General features: G+C 45.4%; 2 protein-coding genes across 8 annotated transcripts in view; one reads left to right on the forward strand and one right to left on the reverse strand.

The window, feature by feature from the left end:
• PPP2R3A (protein phosphatase 2 regulatory subunit B''alpha) overlaps window positions 1–3,487 on the reverse strand; it is a 59,194-nt gene extending 55,707 nt beyond the window's left edge. For 4 of the 7 annotated variants that reach the window (XR_014588198.1, XM_083848794.1, XM_083848792.1 and 1 more), the window contains exon 1: window positions 2,562–3,487. The gene's annotated coding sequence lies outside the window, so the exon portion shown is untranslated. Of the gene's footprint in view, window positions 1–2,317; window positions 2,412–2,561 lie in introns of those variants that run through there. The other 3 variants (XR_014588197.1, XM_083848793.1, XM_083848790.1) reach the window with 2 other exon arrangements.
• Window positions 3,488–5,320: 1,833 nt separating this feature from the next.
• DBR1 (debranching RNA lariats 1) lies at window positions 5,321–13,865 on the forward strand. Its single transcript, XM_083848826.1, has 8 exons — window positions 5,321–5,558; window positions 5,638–5,762; window positions 5,849–5,929; window positions 7,228–7,313; window positions 8,183–8,407; window positions 9,261–9,341; window positions 10,259–10,404; window positions 10,953–13,865. The coding sequence occupies exons 1-8, from the start codon at window positions 5,362–5,364 to the stop codon at window positions 11,626–11,628; spliced, it is 1,617 nt and encodes a 538-aa protein (XP_083704952.1). The 5' UTR covers window positions 5,321–5,361; the 3' UTR covers window positions 11,629–13,865.
• The last annotated feature ends 750 nt before the right edge of the window (window positions 13,866–14,615 follow it).

The raw sequence follows: 14,615 nt of genomic DNA on the forward strand, positions 1-14,615 counted from the left end.
TAACCCAGGGAGCTTTACAAAACAAACCAAGAAACAACTTCTATTCATTTCTCTCCATTTAAAAAGAAGCAGATGAAAAAGACAAGCGATACAAAGAAGAAACTGAAAACCTATCAAGTGTAAAGAATCCCATAATATAATTTCAGTGAACAGCAATCAATGTTTACATTTCATGAAAAGAAATGAATATTTATTAAAATGAAGTCATTTTTAACAAGCTTGCTTACATGTGTGACCTCAGCTATCGCTTACTACATCCTGTTCATACGCTAGTCTGCAGAGTGATTATTTTCTCTTATCAGTATAGTATTTAAATGCTTCTTAAACATTACCTTATTTCCACAACTTTTCACTAATGAGGGAGCATTATCTTCATTTTACCCAGTAAGAATTGTGGCAAAGAAGAGAATACATCAATTTTCGGTGCCTTGCCTGAACTGCTAAAGGCACGTGGCATTACAGAACGTTTCACGCAGTCAAAGCACAGCACCTCCAGTTGCAACTGCCCCTACAGAGACTCTGCAAATCAGAATCAGGAGGGAAAGCACAACTGTAAAGTCTAGGGGAAGAAGCTTATCCTGTAACACACCTGAACCCAGTTCTGTAAGACAGAACTTAACTGCCTTAACTACGAATAAGAAAATCCATTTCCTCCCACAGTTCTACTTCACTGTCCAGTTTCTGCCAGAATTGGAGCACAAGCTCCAACCTCTAATTTAGCCTTCAGAGAAGTACAGTTCTGTGTAACAGGACAAAACCTCGTTGCATGGGGAAAAAATAGCATGTGCTCATTTAAGACAGTATCGGAAAGCATTTGTACAAAGAAAGTGAGTTGAGACTCCAGAGAACCTCTGTACTTTACCAAGATATCCCAAATTCAGAGTTACTGTTCAAAGTTATGTTTTCTGTGGGTTGCAGGAAGGATGGGGAAAGGTACTTTCAGAAAAAAATAATAATGGAAAAAGCAACTTTCACTGTGCAGCATTACATTTACACCTCCATGGCTACTGACAGTGGGTGTCTGACCACAGGGCTCCACTACAGCGATCTCTGAATTGCCTGAGCCACAACGCTCATTGTCTGCTCTGCAGGCTGCAGCTGAAGGAGCTGAAACATGCTTTACCAGTGCATCTCTTCAGGACTCAGCAGTCACGTATCAGTTAACTTCACATTGAGGCGCTTTGACCACAGGTACCTTCCATGCTGTACCTCTGTGCAAATTAGGAGTACAAAATAATAGGACGCACAACAGCGGTTGCAAAGGTCTGGGTAATGGAAACTGGCTATGTGCCATCAGGGAACTTCAACTTTTAACTCTGTTACCTTAAATACAATTAATTGTTGCTTCAACTTCCCAGAATCCAGCAGACAGCAAATAAATAATTTTATAAAACCAAGCAAAGTCTAACAGTACTGTCAATCTCCTCATAGTTTTTGTGAGAATAAGTTCCCTGTCTGTAAGAGCATTTGAGAACAGACCAACCAGGCTCAAGAGAGTCACAAGAAATAATCAAGAGAGCTAATTTAAAGAAATGCCTGGAAAGTTTATTTCTTAAAGCAGGCATCAGATCCCACAAGGTAAAGCCATGAGAACACCCCCAACAAAAACACACCCGGCCTTTCAGGCAGCATTTCAGCAGCAAACACCTTGCGGACTGACACGGAGTCCCCTTGCACTGCTAGCCTGCCTTTACAAGGGAGCTCAGGGCACAGAACAGCACATCTTCCAGGGCTTCCTTCTTTAGTGTGAAGAACAGAGGTAATAAAATTAGTCCCGGACTTAATATTTACATTACTTGGGACCAGCACAGTCTATGACCTTCAGAGAGACTTACTCCAGCAGGAACACATCCTTCAGTAAGTTATTCCATTATTCAATCACATTTTTACAACTTTATGCCCAACTTAATCTTGGATTTGTCTCCCAGTGAACCAAGGAGCCTGGCAGCCAAAGCTGTTCCCTTTCTTGCTCATGAAAGAATCTTCTCTGGCTTCCTAGAAAATAATTAAAAAATAAATCCTACTTTCCTGACTACGTATCAACAGCTGCCCTGAACAAGACCAAAGGTCCAGAGGCACCCTAGGGTCCCGGGGCAAACGGCCGGCGGTCACAGGAGAGGCGAAGGAGCCGTGTCACTGCGGGGCGATCTCTCCGGTGCTCCCCTCCTGCCTCACAGCCCCAGCAGCCCGGGGCCGCCCCGACCCGTTCCCTGCACCGGATCGCGGCGTTCAGCAGGGCTCTGCCTCCCGGCGCTCCGGCACAACTCTCCCGAGGCGGCTCACAGCCTCGGCCCCCGCACCACAGCGCTCTTCCCACCTTAAACGTGCGATGCGAGCAGTCTCTCCTCCTCCTCCTCCTCCCCGCCTCCAAGCTGGGCGACCCGGGAACCCCCGAACCCCGCGGGCTGCCCCCGGCCGCCTCCCCGCTCCTTCCCCGGCCGCCGCGACGCCGCCGCCGCCGCCCCGGGCAGACCCCACACGGGGCCCCGGCCCCGGCCCCCTCACACCGCCGCCGGGCTGAGAGGAGGCAGCCACTCGGCCCCCGGTCCCGCCACACCTACCCGCCCGGGCAGCTCCCCGTCCCATGCCGGCGCCGGGCGCGTCGTGCTGCCCGGCCCCGCCGGCCCCTTCCGCGCAGCGGGGTCCCCGCCCCGGAGGCGCGGCGGGCGGGCGGGCGGCCCCGGGCTGCGGGCCGAGGCCGGGCTGCGAGGGGCAGGCGGCGGAATGGCGCTGCCCGCGCTGAGGGGAGGACGGGGGGGAGGAGAAGGAGGAGGACGCGTCCCTCCGTTCCCGCCCTCGGCTCCTCCTCGCCTCAGCGACCAGCTCCTCTCCGCACGCCGCCCCCCTCCCCGGCTTTTTTTTGTTTTGTTTTGTTTTCGTCAGCCGCTGTAGAAACCCAGCGGAGCCCGATGTGGTGTTGGCTGGTTTTCAGCCCGCTGCGGCTCCAGGCCGCTGGCGCCCACCAGCAAAACGGCATGCTGGGCGATGGAAAAGGGCGTGCTGGGCGATGGGTGCCTGCGGGAAAGGGGAGAAAGCGAGAGGCAGGGGAGCCAAAGTGCGACCGCAGGGGGAAGGCAACCGCCGCGCCTCGGTGGTGGGGCCCGCGGGGGGCCTTGCGCTGACAGTGTGCTTACTGCAGGTCGTGGTTTGGTGCCGCAGTTACCAGACAGTACTGGGGGAGGAGGCGCCCGAAGACGCCAAAACGTCGTTGCAGGTAAGTCTGGTGATATTTAGGCCAACCTCATGGGTTTTTCTCCTCAGGTAATCTCTGAACTCTGGTTGCAGCACCCTCTTCCTTCTGTGCCACACATACATACCAACCCTCTAGCCCACCTTGCTCCCTCACAGCTTACAGGGACACTTCAGCCTCAGCAGGAACACCTCAGATTCCCCTTTCACACCTCCATTAAATCTCCCTCTCCTTCACAAGCACATAAACTGTCACCCTCCCACCGTCTCCCCCCTGTACCTCTTTTCAGCCACACCATTCCTCCCAAAAAGTAAGCCACACATGCCTCCCTTTTGCTGTTCATTTTAGTGTCTTCTAAGTGCATTTTGGTACCTTCTAAAAGTGCTAGCAAGCATTTGACAGGAAAGTTTCCAAGAGTTTCTCCCATTCTATTCTCAGATTTGAGGGATGCAACTCTGCCATCCCTAGCCCCTCGGAATACCTTTTCTTAATTTCTTTGGAGATAAAAACCAAGCTACTTCTATGGCTCTAAATTACCACTGCCAGCTCAGGAAAACAAAACAAAAAACAATGTACAGGTTGGTATAGGCAGGCAACAGCCTAAAGGGCAAATACCTCACACCGAAACAACCCACTGATCTGAGCCTGTTTCTTGGGACTCTCCTTTCGTGGCCTTGTAGTTCCTTCCCCTGTCACACAGCACAGGATGTGCATTTGGTCACTTAAGAGAAGTGCAGGCCCTCCATTGTAGGACTGGACATGCAGCCATGAGAGATGTGCACAACCACATCCAGGCAAGGAACTGGCTGCTGCAAAGCCCTATCCGTAACCAAAGGTGTATTAATCATGAGGTGGAAATGAGCTGCACTTCAGTCACTTTTTTTTTTTTAACAGTCTTGAAGGACTGAACAAAATAACAATAAAAGAGTTAAGCATTAACTTGCCATTACTTACCCTGTAAATAGTAGTGTGACTGCCTCCCTTTGTGGTCTGATTGCTGCGGAAAGTTCAGAGCGGTTTTACTCAGTCAACATCCACACTTAAATTTGGTATGTTAAGATGCATAATGAATAGTGCAAAAATACTAAAATGCTACAGCATAAAAAAAAATCTAAAAAAACCTTACAGACTCAGCTGTACACCAATTTACTGGGGATAAGTGGTACATGGATTATGAGAAATGAGCCAGAACTAACAAAACCAGGAATTACAATTATAGTATCGGTTTACCTTGACTGGCTGTGGACATGGCTGGGAAGGCAGGAAAGGGTAGGGCTGTCTCGGGAAAGAAAAAGTGAAGACCTGGCTGGCTGGAGGAAGTGGAGCAAGGAGGCATCTCCTGGCAGTCTTGGGGAGCTGCCCAGGATGGTGTATCCTGAGTAAGTCGGTATCTTCCAGAGACTCATGGACATTTCTCTGTCTTTCACCTGCACCCTTCTAGGAAGTCTGAGATGTGGCAAATGTGAGGGGCTGCTGCTTGTCCCTAGAGAAGCTGGAAAGCCTTCCCAGGAGATGTGATGAGCTGACCAAGCTCTCACACAACACCCAGGTAAGTCTCAGGAAAAGTTACTGAAAGGGCTGGGTACACCTGTGAACACTTTGCTGTGTTCTTACTCTAAGGACGAGCGGGCATTGAAGGCTCGGAGAACTTTTCCCTTCATTCCATCTGGGCTTGGATGAGAGCCCCGGAGAACATGCAGTAACCCAATATTGTGAAATTATGAAATGTGTTAAGAGAACACCCTTATTTTCTGAGTATGGAAAGAGGCTGGTGTGTGGTATTTGCTGCTGTAGGGGAACAGGAATGTCTGCTTCATTCCATGATTACAGGGTATGGAGCAGCAAGTTAACGCTTAACTATGCAATCATAATTTTATTCAATCCCTCAAGATTGTTTAAAGCACAGTGGAAAAAGCCTGGAGTGGCTTTATTACTTGACACACAACCACCACCCGACGATGCGATTCGCCGCCCCTCGAGAAGAGGAGCTCGGCGCTCTCCACAGCGGGGGGCTGCCGGCCGCTGCGCAGGGGGCGAGCGGGCGGGTCGCTCGCCTTGCGCATTCTGCGTGCCGCGCTAGGCAGGAGGCGAGCGGGCGGGTCGCTGGCCGTACGCACTTTGCGTGACGCGCTGGGCGGGCGCGGCGCGTGCGCGGTGCCGAGGCGGTGGCCATGAAGGTGGCGGTGGCCGGGTGCTGCCATGGCGCCCTGGACAAGCTGTACGAGACGCTGGAGCTGCTGCAGCGGCGGCACGGCGTGCGGCCCGACCTGCTGCTCTGCTGCGGCGACTTCCAGGCCGTGCGCAACGAGGCGGACCTGCGCTGCATGGCCGTGCCCGCCAAGTACCGCCACATGCAGAGCTTCTATCGGTGAGCGCGGCGCGGCGCGGCCCGCCCGGCTCGGCCCGGCCCGGCCGGCCCCGCCGCTGCAGCTGTCGTGTCCCCGCAGGTACTACTCCGGCGAGAAGAAGGCTCCGGTCCTCACCGTGTTCATCGGCGGCAACCACGAGGCTTCGAACCACCTGCAGGAGCTGCCCTACGGCGGCTGGGTGGCGCCCAACATCTACTACCTCGGTAGGCTCGGCTCCCGGCCCCGTTCCCTGCCCTGTCTTCCCCTTCCCTGTCCCCGCCGTGACGAGGCGCGCTCCCCTCTGCCCTAGGTTACGCGGGCGTCGTACGGTTCCGCGGCGTGAGGATCGGCGGCATCTCGGGCATCTTCAAGTCTCACGACTACCGGAAAGGTACGGCACGGCGGGAGGGGGGCGCCGTGCCCCGGCTGCGCCTCCTCCACCCTTCTGAAGCGACTGACGCTGGAAACCCCTCTTGGCTTAACGCAGGGGAGGGTCTGGAGGTGGTCCACGTAGCTGCCTGGCAGCCGTAGCAGGAAGCAGTGTGCCTTTTCAATGTCCTGGCTGGAACAGTCTTGATTTTTCCATGGTAGTGTCCTTCTAGTGTACAACACAAGACTGTTCAGTTTTACATGTGTAAAGCAGTTGATTTATAAGTGCGATACTGTACAGATGGACCGGCCTGAACTAAGGCTTAGTGTCAGTAAGCCTCGAGATTTGTTTGCCTCAATTTTCCATGTGTGTGTTCAAGAGCTCTTCCTTGGTGGAAGAGTCACCAGCAGTGGCCAGAGACCCGATCACAAGCGATGCCAGGTGTCAGCAGACACATAACTTAGTCTTTCTCATTCATCAACATATATCCTTTAGAGAAGCTTTGGAGATGGCTTTCAATCTGCAAAGTATTGAATGGTTTTTTGGAACACTTAATTCTGTTTAATACCTATCAGTATTAATTAAATCTTTTGTTATCAAGTATACAAGTTGCATGTCTGGATATTGCTTGTGGTAGATGAGACTTTCAGTAGTTAGCATTATCATCAAAGAAGTAACATTATTTTGTGTTGCTGCCAGTCTTCTGCTTGTTCCTGTCTACCTTACATTCTCTGGCTGTGCCAGTACGCTTGCATATATAGCTACGATACCAGGTGGCTGAAGTAGATAGCTATGTTGCATCATGGCTGTGCAGCAAACAGCTCTCTATATGTGATGGCACATGGCTGTGCAGTGTAACTGTGGAGGTAAGGGATATGGGGAGGCAATGAGGGCTGTTATCTCACCTGAGCAACACGAAATCTCAGTCAGGAATGAAGTACTTAAGCTTTTCTGGCAAAAAGTACTTGTTTCAGTCGGCCTGGGTTTTAAGAGTTAAACTGTGAGCAGTGTGTTTTTTTTTCTTCCCCTATAACTGATTTTCTGTATTCTCCATAATTATATATAAAAAAAAAAGACATACAATGGAAGAAACGTTCAGTTTTGTAGACATTTTTACAACATATTTGCCTCATGCATAAAAAATTAACAGCTTGTCAGCATAAGCCTCCCGTAAAGGAAACGCAGCATCTCCTTCAATTACTGGCAGCCTTGTACGTGTTATTGCTTTAGATGTCTATATGACTCCAAGAAGCCAGCTTGCAAACAGTGTTAGGAGGGAACTGTTGATTCAGGCACCTACTCTTTTCTCAATGTTTCAGGTCACTTTGAATGTCCACCGTACAACCAGCAAACAATTAGAAGTGCTTACCATGTGAGGAATATCGAGGTCTTCAAACTCAAGCAGGTTAGCAAAAAATGTATATATATATTTTTAACAGTGATATTTTTAATTAATTTAAAAATGAGATGTTAAAGCTGTCCTTATGCAAATAAAAAATGAAATGCGAAGGATAGCTTTATTTTTGACCCATGTCCTGCACCCTGCTTTGTCACAAGAGCTACTCTGTTTGGCTGAGGTTGTGGTGTGAACAGATGTATTTATAAACACCTTGTGAATGATTATTCAGATTGCCACTGGGGACTCAAGTGTTTAGATACAGGGATGCTGAATATGGGACAAAGGTTTCTGCCCTTATTAAGGGTTTGATGCGTTTCCCTGAGTTTATTACTGGACTTGGGTTTCGTTCTGATACAGCTGATGGAGATGAATTGAGTATTGAACCAAGCTGTACTTAAGATGTTGACTAGACTTCTAAGGGGTGCTTCCTTTGAGGAGGAGTATTGTGCTTAGCCATTCCATTATCCCTTCTGAACAAAGATTTTAAAAATTCACGAGGAAGATGACTGATAGTGTGTCGAGAACTTGCTCTATAGTTGTAACTTAGTCTTCTCCTGGCTGCCTGATGCTTCCTGGGACGATCTCTCTTACAAGGCAGTATACATAAAACACAGCTGACAGACCCAAGAAAGTGTAGTACGGTCCTTGGAGAATGCTTCAGAGTAGTCAAAATGGACTACTTCCATTTGACAACTTCAAAGGCCATCTGAAAGCTGTACTAATTGCTCTAAAAAGGGAGGTTATTGGTCACAGCTAACTCTGTATCTGACCTGAAGTAGAACACAACGTGTTAGGCACGTTCTGTCTTGTGATGTGTAATTTTGAAACTTTTATCATATGTTTTATTTATACCATATGCATTTTTGGCTTGATAGTTAAAGCGCCCAATGGACATATTTATGTCACACGACTGGCCAAGGAGCATATATCACTATGGAAACAAGAAGCAGCTTCTTAAAATGAAATCCTTCTTCCGTCAAGAAGTGGAGAGCAACACGTTAGGAAGCCCTGCTGCTTCAGAGCTTCTGCAGCACCTGAAACCCAGTTATTGGTTCTCAGCACATCTCCATGTTAAGTTTGCAGCTTTCATGCAACACCAGGTAAAGGGGAATAAAACCAAGAGCGTATGCTTTCCAAGGATGTTTCAGAATTCTAGTGCAGGTAGTCGTGTCCAGAAAAGCAGCTTCTTAATGTGAATTTGCTTAGTAATTAAAATTCAGCTTAAGCCCCAAAATCTTAAATGGTCTTAAGACTACTGCCTTATGGAAGTTAGAGATGTTATAAATCAGTGGTGGCACCACCTCATCTTCAGGTACAGCATGAAATAGCTAAAGTTGCTGCACTTGAAACTTCTTAATTTAAATTTTACAGAAAAGCACCCTTTTTTCCCTGCTTTACTGGGGAAGGATACAGCTTCAAAAGAGTGATAGAGAAGCAAATGAGCAGACTGGTTAACCTGGGACGGGAGGATACCTTTACTAAAGCTTGGCAGGTGAAACTGGCTGCCTAGGTAAAGCCAAAAAAACCAGTCCCTGTAGGTTGAAACTTCTCTTTGTTAATTTGAATTTGTGCTGAAAGTGGTGTGACATGCTATTCGAATTCGCAATTCATTAGATGTTAAAAGGTAACTCTAGACATTTTGGACTCAAGTCTGCTTCTAATTATGTTGAAGTTTTTCTTTTGGCATCAAGGCTAGGTATGTTCAGCTGCCTTGGTTGAAGGAGACCTGTGGCTCTTGCTTTATCTTCCTGTTTTCAGTGTCCAACTTTTTGTTAGACATCTGCTGACGTCTGTCCTCTCTCTTTCTCCATCCCTTTTTTATAATCCCGTGCTGCTTCTCTATTTCAGAAACTATTTTAATGTAAATTGTGCTTTTAAATCTCTCTACATAACTTGTGTAGAATAGTGTAATTTCATAGGAACGCTAATGACTGTTAACATCTTGTTTCCTAGACAAACTCCAAAGAAGAGCTACCAAAGGCAACAAAATTTTTGGCTTTGGATAAATGTCTGCCTCACAGAGACTTCCTGCAGGTGATGACCATGTGCAGTGGGTTAGCTGATAGCATGCTCTTCAGATGCAGTCAAACATCTCAGTAGTCTTACTTTAAAGAAGCTCTTATTTGTTGTCTTAAAGGGAAGATGGTTTGTTATGTGTCTTTAGGATATGTGGTGGGATCCAATTGCTTTAGCTACCTTTGAAGATGAGAGTCTGGAGATGGGCTTTTGCTATGCAGAGGTACATGGGGGTGCTAGTCTGCACCTAAAATCCCATAGGAGAACTGATCTGCAGTAATACTGCCTCCAGCAGTGTGGTCGTCCACCCGTGTTTAGCTCTGTTTTACAGCACATTAGAAGGCTGAATTTCTTTTATGGATTATTTAAAATCAGAGTTGACTGGTGCAGCTTGGCTAATCCAAATTGTTTGACTTAGGTTAGTGTCACTGAAGACAAAGTGATTTGGGTTTCAATCGGTCAGCTGCTGAAAGTGTTTAAGAACTATCAATGTTAATTTCATTCTGTGCTAAGAATGTCCATAGAAAAACTTGTCGTCAGTTCTTCACAATTTTTGGCTTAGAAGAAGGTATGAACTTAAGAGTAAGCAAATTGTTTTCTAAGTTGTGTAACTGTCTAGTAGCTGGAAGTAGGGAGAGGAGGGTGCTCTGATTTTGAGTTGCTCTAAGCTAAAATACAGAAGTGTTACAGGAGAGCCTGTTTTAATTGCTGATTGTCCTCTCTTACCTCCTTACTGCTATAGGCTTCTATGTAGGACTGCCCTGAGAGAGCATGTTTGATTGAGGCCATTAGCTTAGCATACTTCAGACTTAATTACAACTCTGTACCATGAAAACAGCACTTCAAAATTTAATTGCTTTCTGGTGTCAAGAGAAACGTCTCACCTCATCTGTTTTACGATTTTATTTTGTTTTTTGTTTGCTTGTTTTGAACAGATAATAGATGTAGAGCATGATCCTACTGCAGGTGACTCGCTGGAGTACGATGCTGAGTGGATTGCAGTCCTTAAGGCCACCAACAGTCTTGTTAATGTGACTCAAAGCTTGTGGAATATGCCTGAAAATAATGGCCTCCATGCAAAGTAAGTAGCACGCAAAGTAGAAAGTAAAACATGATTTAGCTGGGCTGGAAGTGTACTGACCTTTTATAGTTGTGTTTCTTATCTTATCCTTTATAGTTGGGTTTCTCTGTTCTGCAGCCTCTAATGTCCGTAGGACTTGGTAAATGCTTTGGAAAACACAGGGGATGATAAGGGCTGTGCTGTAGAGCTTACAGGTTCTTTACTGCTCTGTGCAGGCAGTTAGTTTTCTTTGGCAGACTTGGGTAACACCATTCAAGGGGCAAAGAATACATGGTGGCTGATCTTCTTGTTGGTCACCGTGAGACTGAAAATCAGGCTTCCAGGCTTTACTGGGTGGGTTGGCATCGTAAAATCTGCACACCTTTGGTGTGCAGAGCAGAATCTCAGTATTGACCAAAGGTAATATGCTTGGGTGGGGTGGGGGGGGCTGAGAAATTGCCTGTTGTAAGATGAATTTGTTACCCATGTTTAAAAGTTTATCTTTGCAGTGGGAACAGAAAATACCTTTTGACTAGCTGCACTTTTGTTAACTTCATGAACTTATTTAGGTGGGATTACAGTGTAACAGAAGAAGCCATCAAGGAGGTGTTAGAAGAGCTGAATCATAACCTCAAAATTCCTTGCAACTTCACCTTGACAGCTGCTTGTTATGATCCCAGCAAGCCCCAAAAAAACATGGAACCAGTCCATACCATCAATCCGCAGACCACTGAGTTTTGTGCCCAGTTTGGCCTCACTGACATCAATGATAGGATCCAGCAAGTTAAGGAAGAGGGCTCAGTACGAGAATATGAGGAGGAGGAGGAGGAGGAGGAGATGGACAGTACTGGGTCAGCAGAGGAACCCAGTGAATATAATACAGATAATTCTGGACTTTCATCCATTAATCCCGATGAAATAATGCTGGATGATGAAGGAGGTGATGAAGACTTGAGTACATGTTCTGTAGATCCTTCCCCTGATCATCCTCCTGAGTTTTCTGCAAGTTTTTCTGATATCAGGATCATGCCAGATTCCATGGCAGTATCATCTGATGATGCTATGGACTCCAATAATGAGGAACTGGAGAAATCTGGCGTGTGTAAGCAGGCAGAAGAGAAGAGCTTGAATGAGAGACCTTTAAAGCGCATTGGTGGTAATGAAAATGGGAACACGGGCATTAAAAAAATTAAGAGACGGAATCAAGCCATCTATGCTGCAGAGGATGAAGATAAAACAGAGTAACACTTCTATGTTGCATAACTAAGTTCTCTCCCTACCCCTTTATGCAGAGGTCGTGAGAACTATGGTGAACTACTCATGCTTTTAACATTATTTGATCTTATTCATGCTGCTTTCTTGAGGTGAAGAGGCTCTACGTACCTCTTTCAGGGAAGAATATTTAGCTTGATTAAACATCTAAGCCAGAAGCAAAGTTTTCCAACAAAGTGCTTTGTCAAAGGACTTAAAGCCCATGTATAATCAGTCGATTTTGCTTCGGTTCTCGGTTATTAGTGTACATATACCATGTATCTTGAGCTGTACTGCTATTCAAGAATCACCGTGCTGGTTTAACAGGAAAAGAACTCTTAAACTATAACTCAAGTCAAAGTGAGAGGATGCCTGACTTATGAGACTGAACTATTTGATTTTATTGCTTTTGTCTTGTTTTATACTGAACTTTTAATACAAAGTAGCATATGCAATAACTGCGTGAACTAAATTTGGAAGTAGAATTCCCAGGATAACAAAACAGCAAAAGAAGAGTGAGGATTTTTGTTTCTGCTGACATTCATACCATAGAAAAGCTTCGTGGTCATAAACAAAACAATGTGCATTGTCTAGTATTGGCTTTTAATTACTGTTTTGGTACAGAACCAAACCCCTTAATTTGAGGCATGACAGTTTTATGAGGACCATGCAAGAGAACATCTCTGTTCTTAAAAACTCACTTGTGTGCTGTTTCTTAGAAGTTGAGAACCATATCGTAAAATTAAAACGCATCTGTTTACGATGAACAGCTTTCTAAACATGGACATCATCACTGTCTCAATTCTCACTAATTAAGGCTGCGTTGTATTTTCATGCAAAGTGACTGATGCTTCAGACAGCGATGCTTACCATCATCTTTAGCCTACCTTTTCACCTGACGCTTCTTTTCAGTACGATGTAAATTCCTAATTCCTACAGCTCGGTCTGGAATTTTCCAAAATACCTTCATGGACTTTACCTATGGCTGGGCAGCTCCTGTTCTCCTTTAGATCTTCTTGGAAGTTTTCTTTTTATTCTTCTTACTCTTCTTCAGTTTTCCCTGAATTAGCAAACGTATCATGCTCCTTTTGGCCTAGAAGGCTGTGAGGATAACAAAACTTAGCGAATTCATGAAAACAAGTGTTTTCAAGTACAATGGCACGCCATTAGACTCATTAGCCTTACAGTCAGCTTCTGTTGGTGTTCTGTGCTGAGCTTTCAGAATCAGAGAAGGAATTCCTCATGACTGTGCTGCCCTTGAGATGAGCAGTAGTTCCAGTGTGCTTTTACTCATCTAAGGCCTGAGCACTATGGAGAAGAAAGCATTCCTACAAGAAAAGAGAACTGGACAGGGAGCCATGAGTAAAAATAGACTGGCGAGTTGTAGCAGGGAAATGCTTCAACTTGTCTTTAAAATCAGTCAAATTCTGGGATTGACCTTGGTTTCTCTCCTGCCAGCAGGTCACTATGCAAACTAAACGCATATAAGTATTCAAGAACTGTCAAATGTCAAAATTAACGCTCTCCACAGTTCTGATTAACAGCTTTATATTGGTGTGCTGATACCATTAACATCCCGGGTTTCTTTTTTGTTCCAGAGGACAGTATCTTGTTTACTAAATGATTAGCTGGATCCTATTAATGTTCCTGTATCTCTCTGTGCCTGCTCATCTGTCAGAAAACCCACCAAAAAGAACTGTGGTAAGATGTGATAAAGAATTGGGGGAGTTTGGTGTAACCCCCAGGTTATCTAAAGTAGCTGTTAAGGTGGCCTACGTTACTGAAAATAGTTCAGTATCTTTAAGGGTCTTGGGTCTGTAATGTTAAAACCTTAATCATGCTTGCATTTCCTTGTGATATGAAGACTATCATGGTAATAAAGTATTTCCTCTGTACCATCGAAAAGATGCGATTTTAAGTATAAAATATGGTATGATCTTGAAAAGTCACCGAAGAAATCTGTGTGGTGTTCAGCTGTCAAATTCTATGTGGCGTGGAAGATGTAGGTTACACTTAATGGATGCTTTTGTCTAATTTCATATGTTTTTAAAGCAAATTGTTTTGTTGTGTCTTCTACTTTCTGATAAATGTGTTTTGGCTTTCTAGAAAGGAGACTGCCAAGATGGAATACAGATTTTTAGAATCTTTAAAGGTGTTTTTTTTTTTTAATGAAGAATGTCAGCATCCATTGAGTGGAGTGCAGATGTAAATATACTTATTTTTTTTGAGTATGAACCATGTGTGATCTATATAGACTTATTGTGCCCTTTCTTGTAGTCGCTTGACCTCTTTGCAGTTTGAAGTATCCACCTCTACTGTATTATCATCCACTATGGATTTTCCGTGTCAGCAAGATCCTCTGTTACATGTAAAGTCAGTTGCAGCTCTGAACTTGATGCTTCTTCAGTTAAGACCAAGTACTCCAAAAAGTATGTAAAAAGTTAGGAAAAGCTGGCAAATTTAATCAGTTCTGAATCCTAAGATCCAGAGTCCTTTAAAGGAAATTTTAGAGTTTTTGAAAAATTTTAATATTGGTAAGAAACATCTGGAAAACGTTTCTCTGTCAGACCTGGTACATTTATAATCACAAATTGGTCAGTAGATGAGACTTGCGCTTTTTATAGATAAAAGCAGAAACATTTTTAGGCAGTGCTTGAGAAAATTATTCACTTGTTTCAGTCCAGGGGATTTTGTTCAAACTGTGTTATCAATCTACTTGAAGAACAAACTAAGAACAGGGGCGTAGCTTTTTCATGAGCAAATATATTACTTTCTAAAAATAAAGTTAATTTAACTTGCACCCCAGTCCCCAAAGATGCTCCCATTATTCTGTACAAGATCCGTGGCGGGTGCCAAAGCGCTGTTTACCTCTTGATAGCGAGAGCTGAGACAAACGAGCCGTGACCTGTGGCGTTCCCACCGTCCCTTACCGCATTAACGCTGTCCCCAGCAGAGCAGCGATGGATGCAGCACCCCCTGGG

This window comes from Anser anser (assembly GCF_964211835.1).
Source record: "Anser anser genome assembly, chromosome: 9".
NCBI lineage: Eukaryota > Metazoa > Chordata > Aves > Anseriformes > Anatidae > Anser > Anser anser.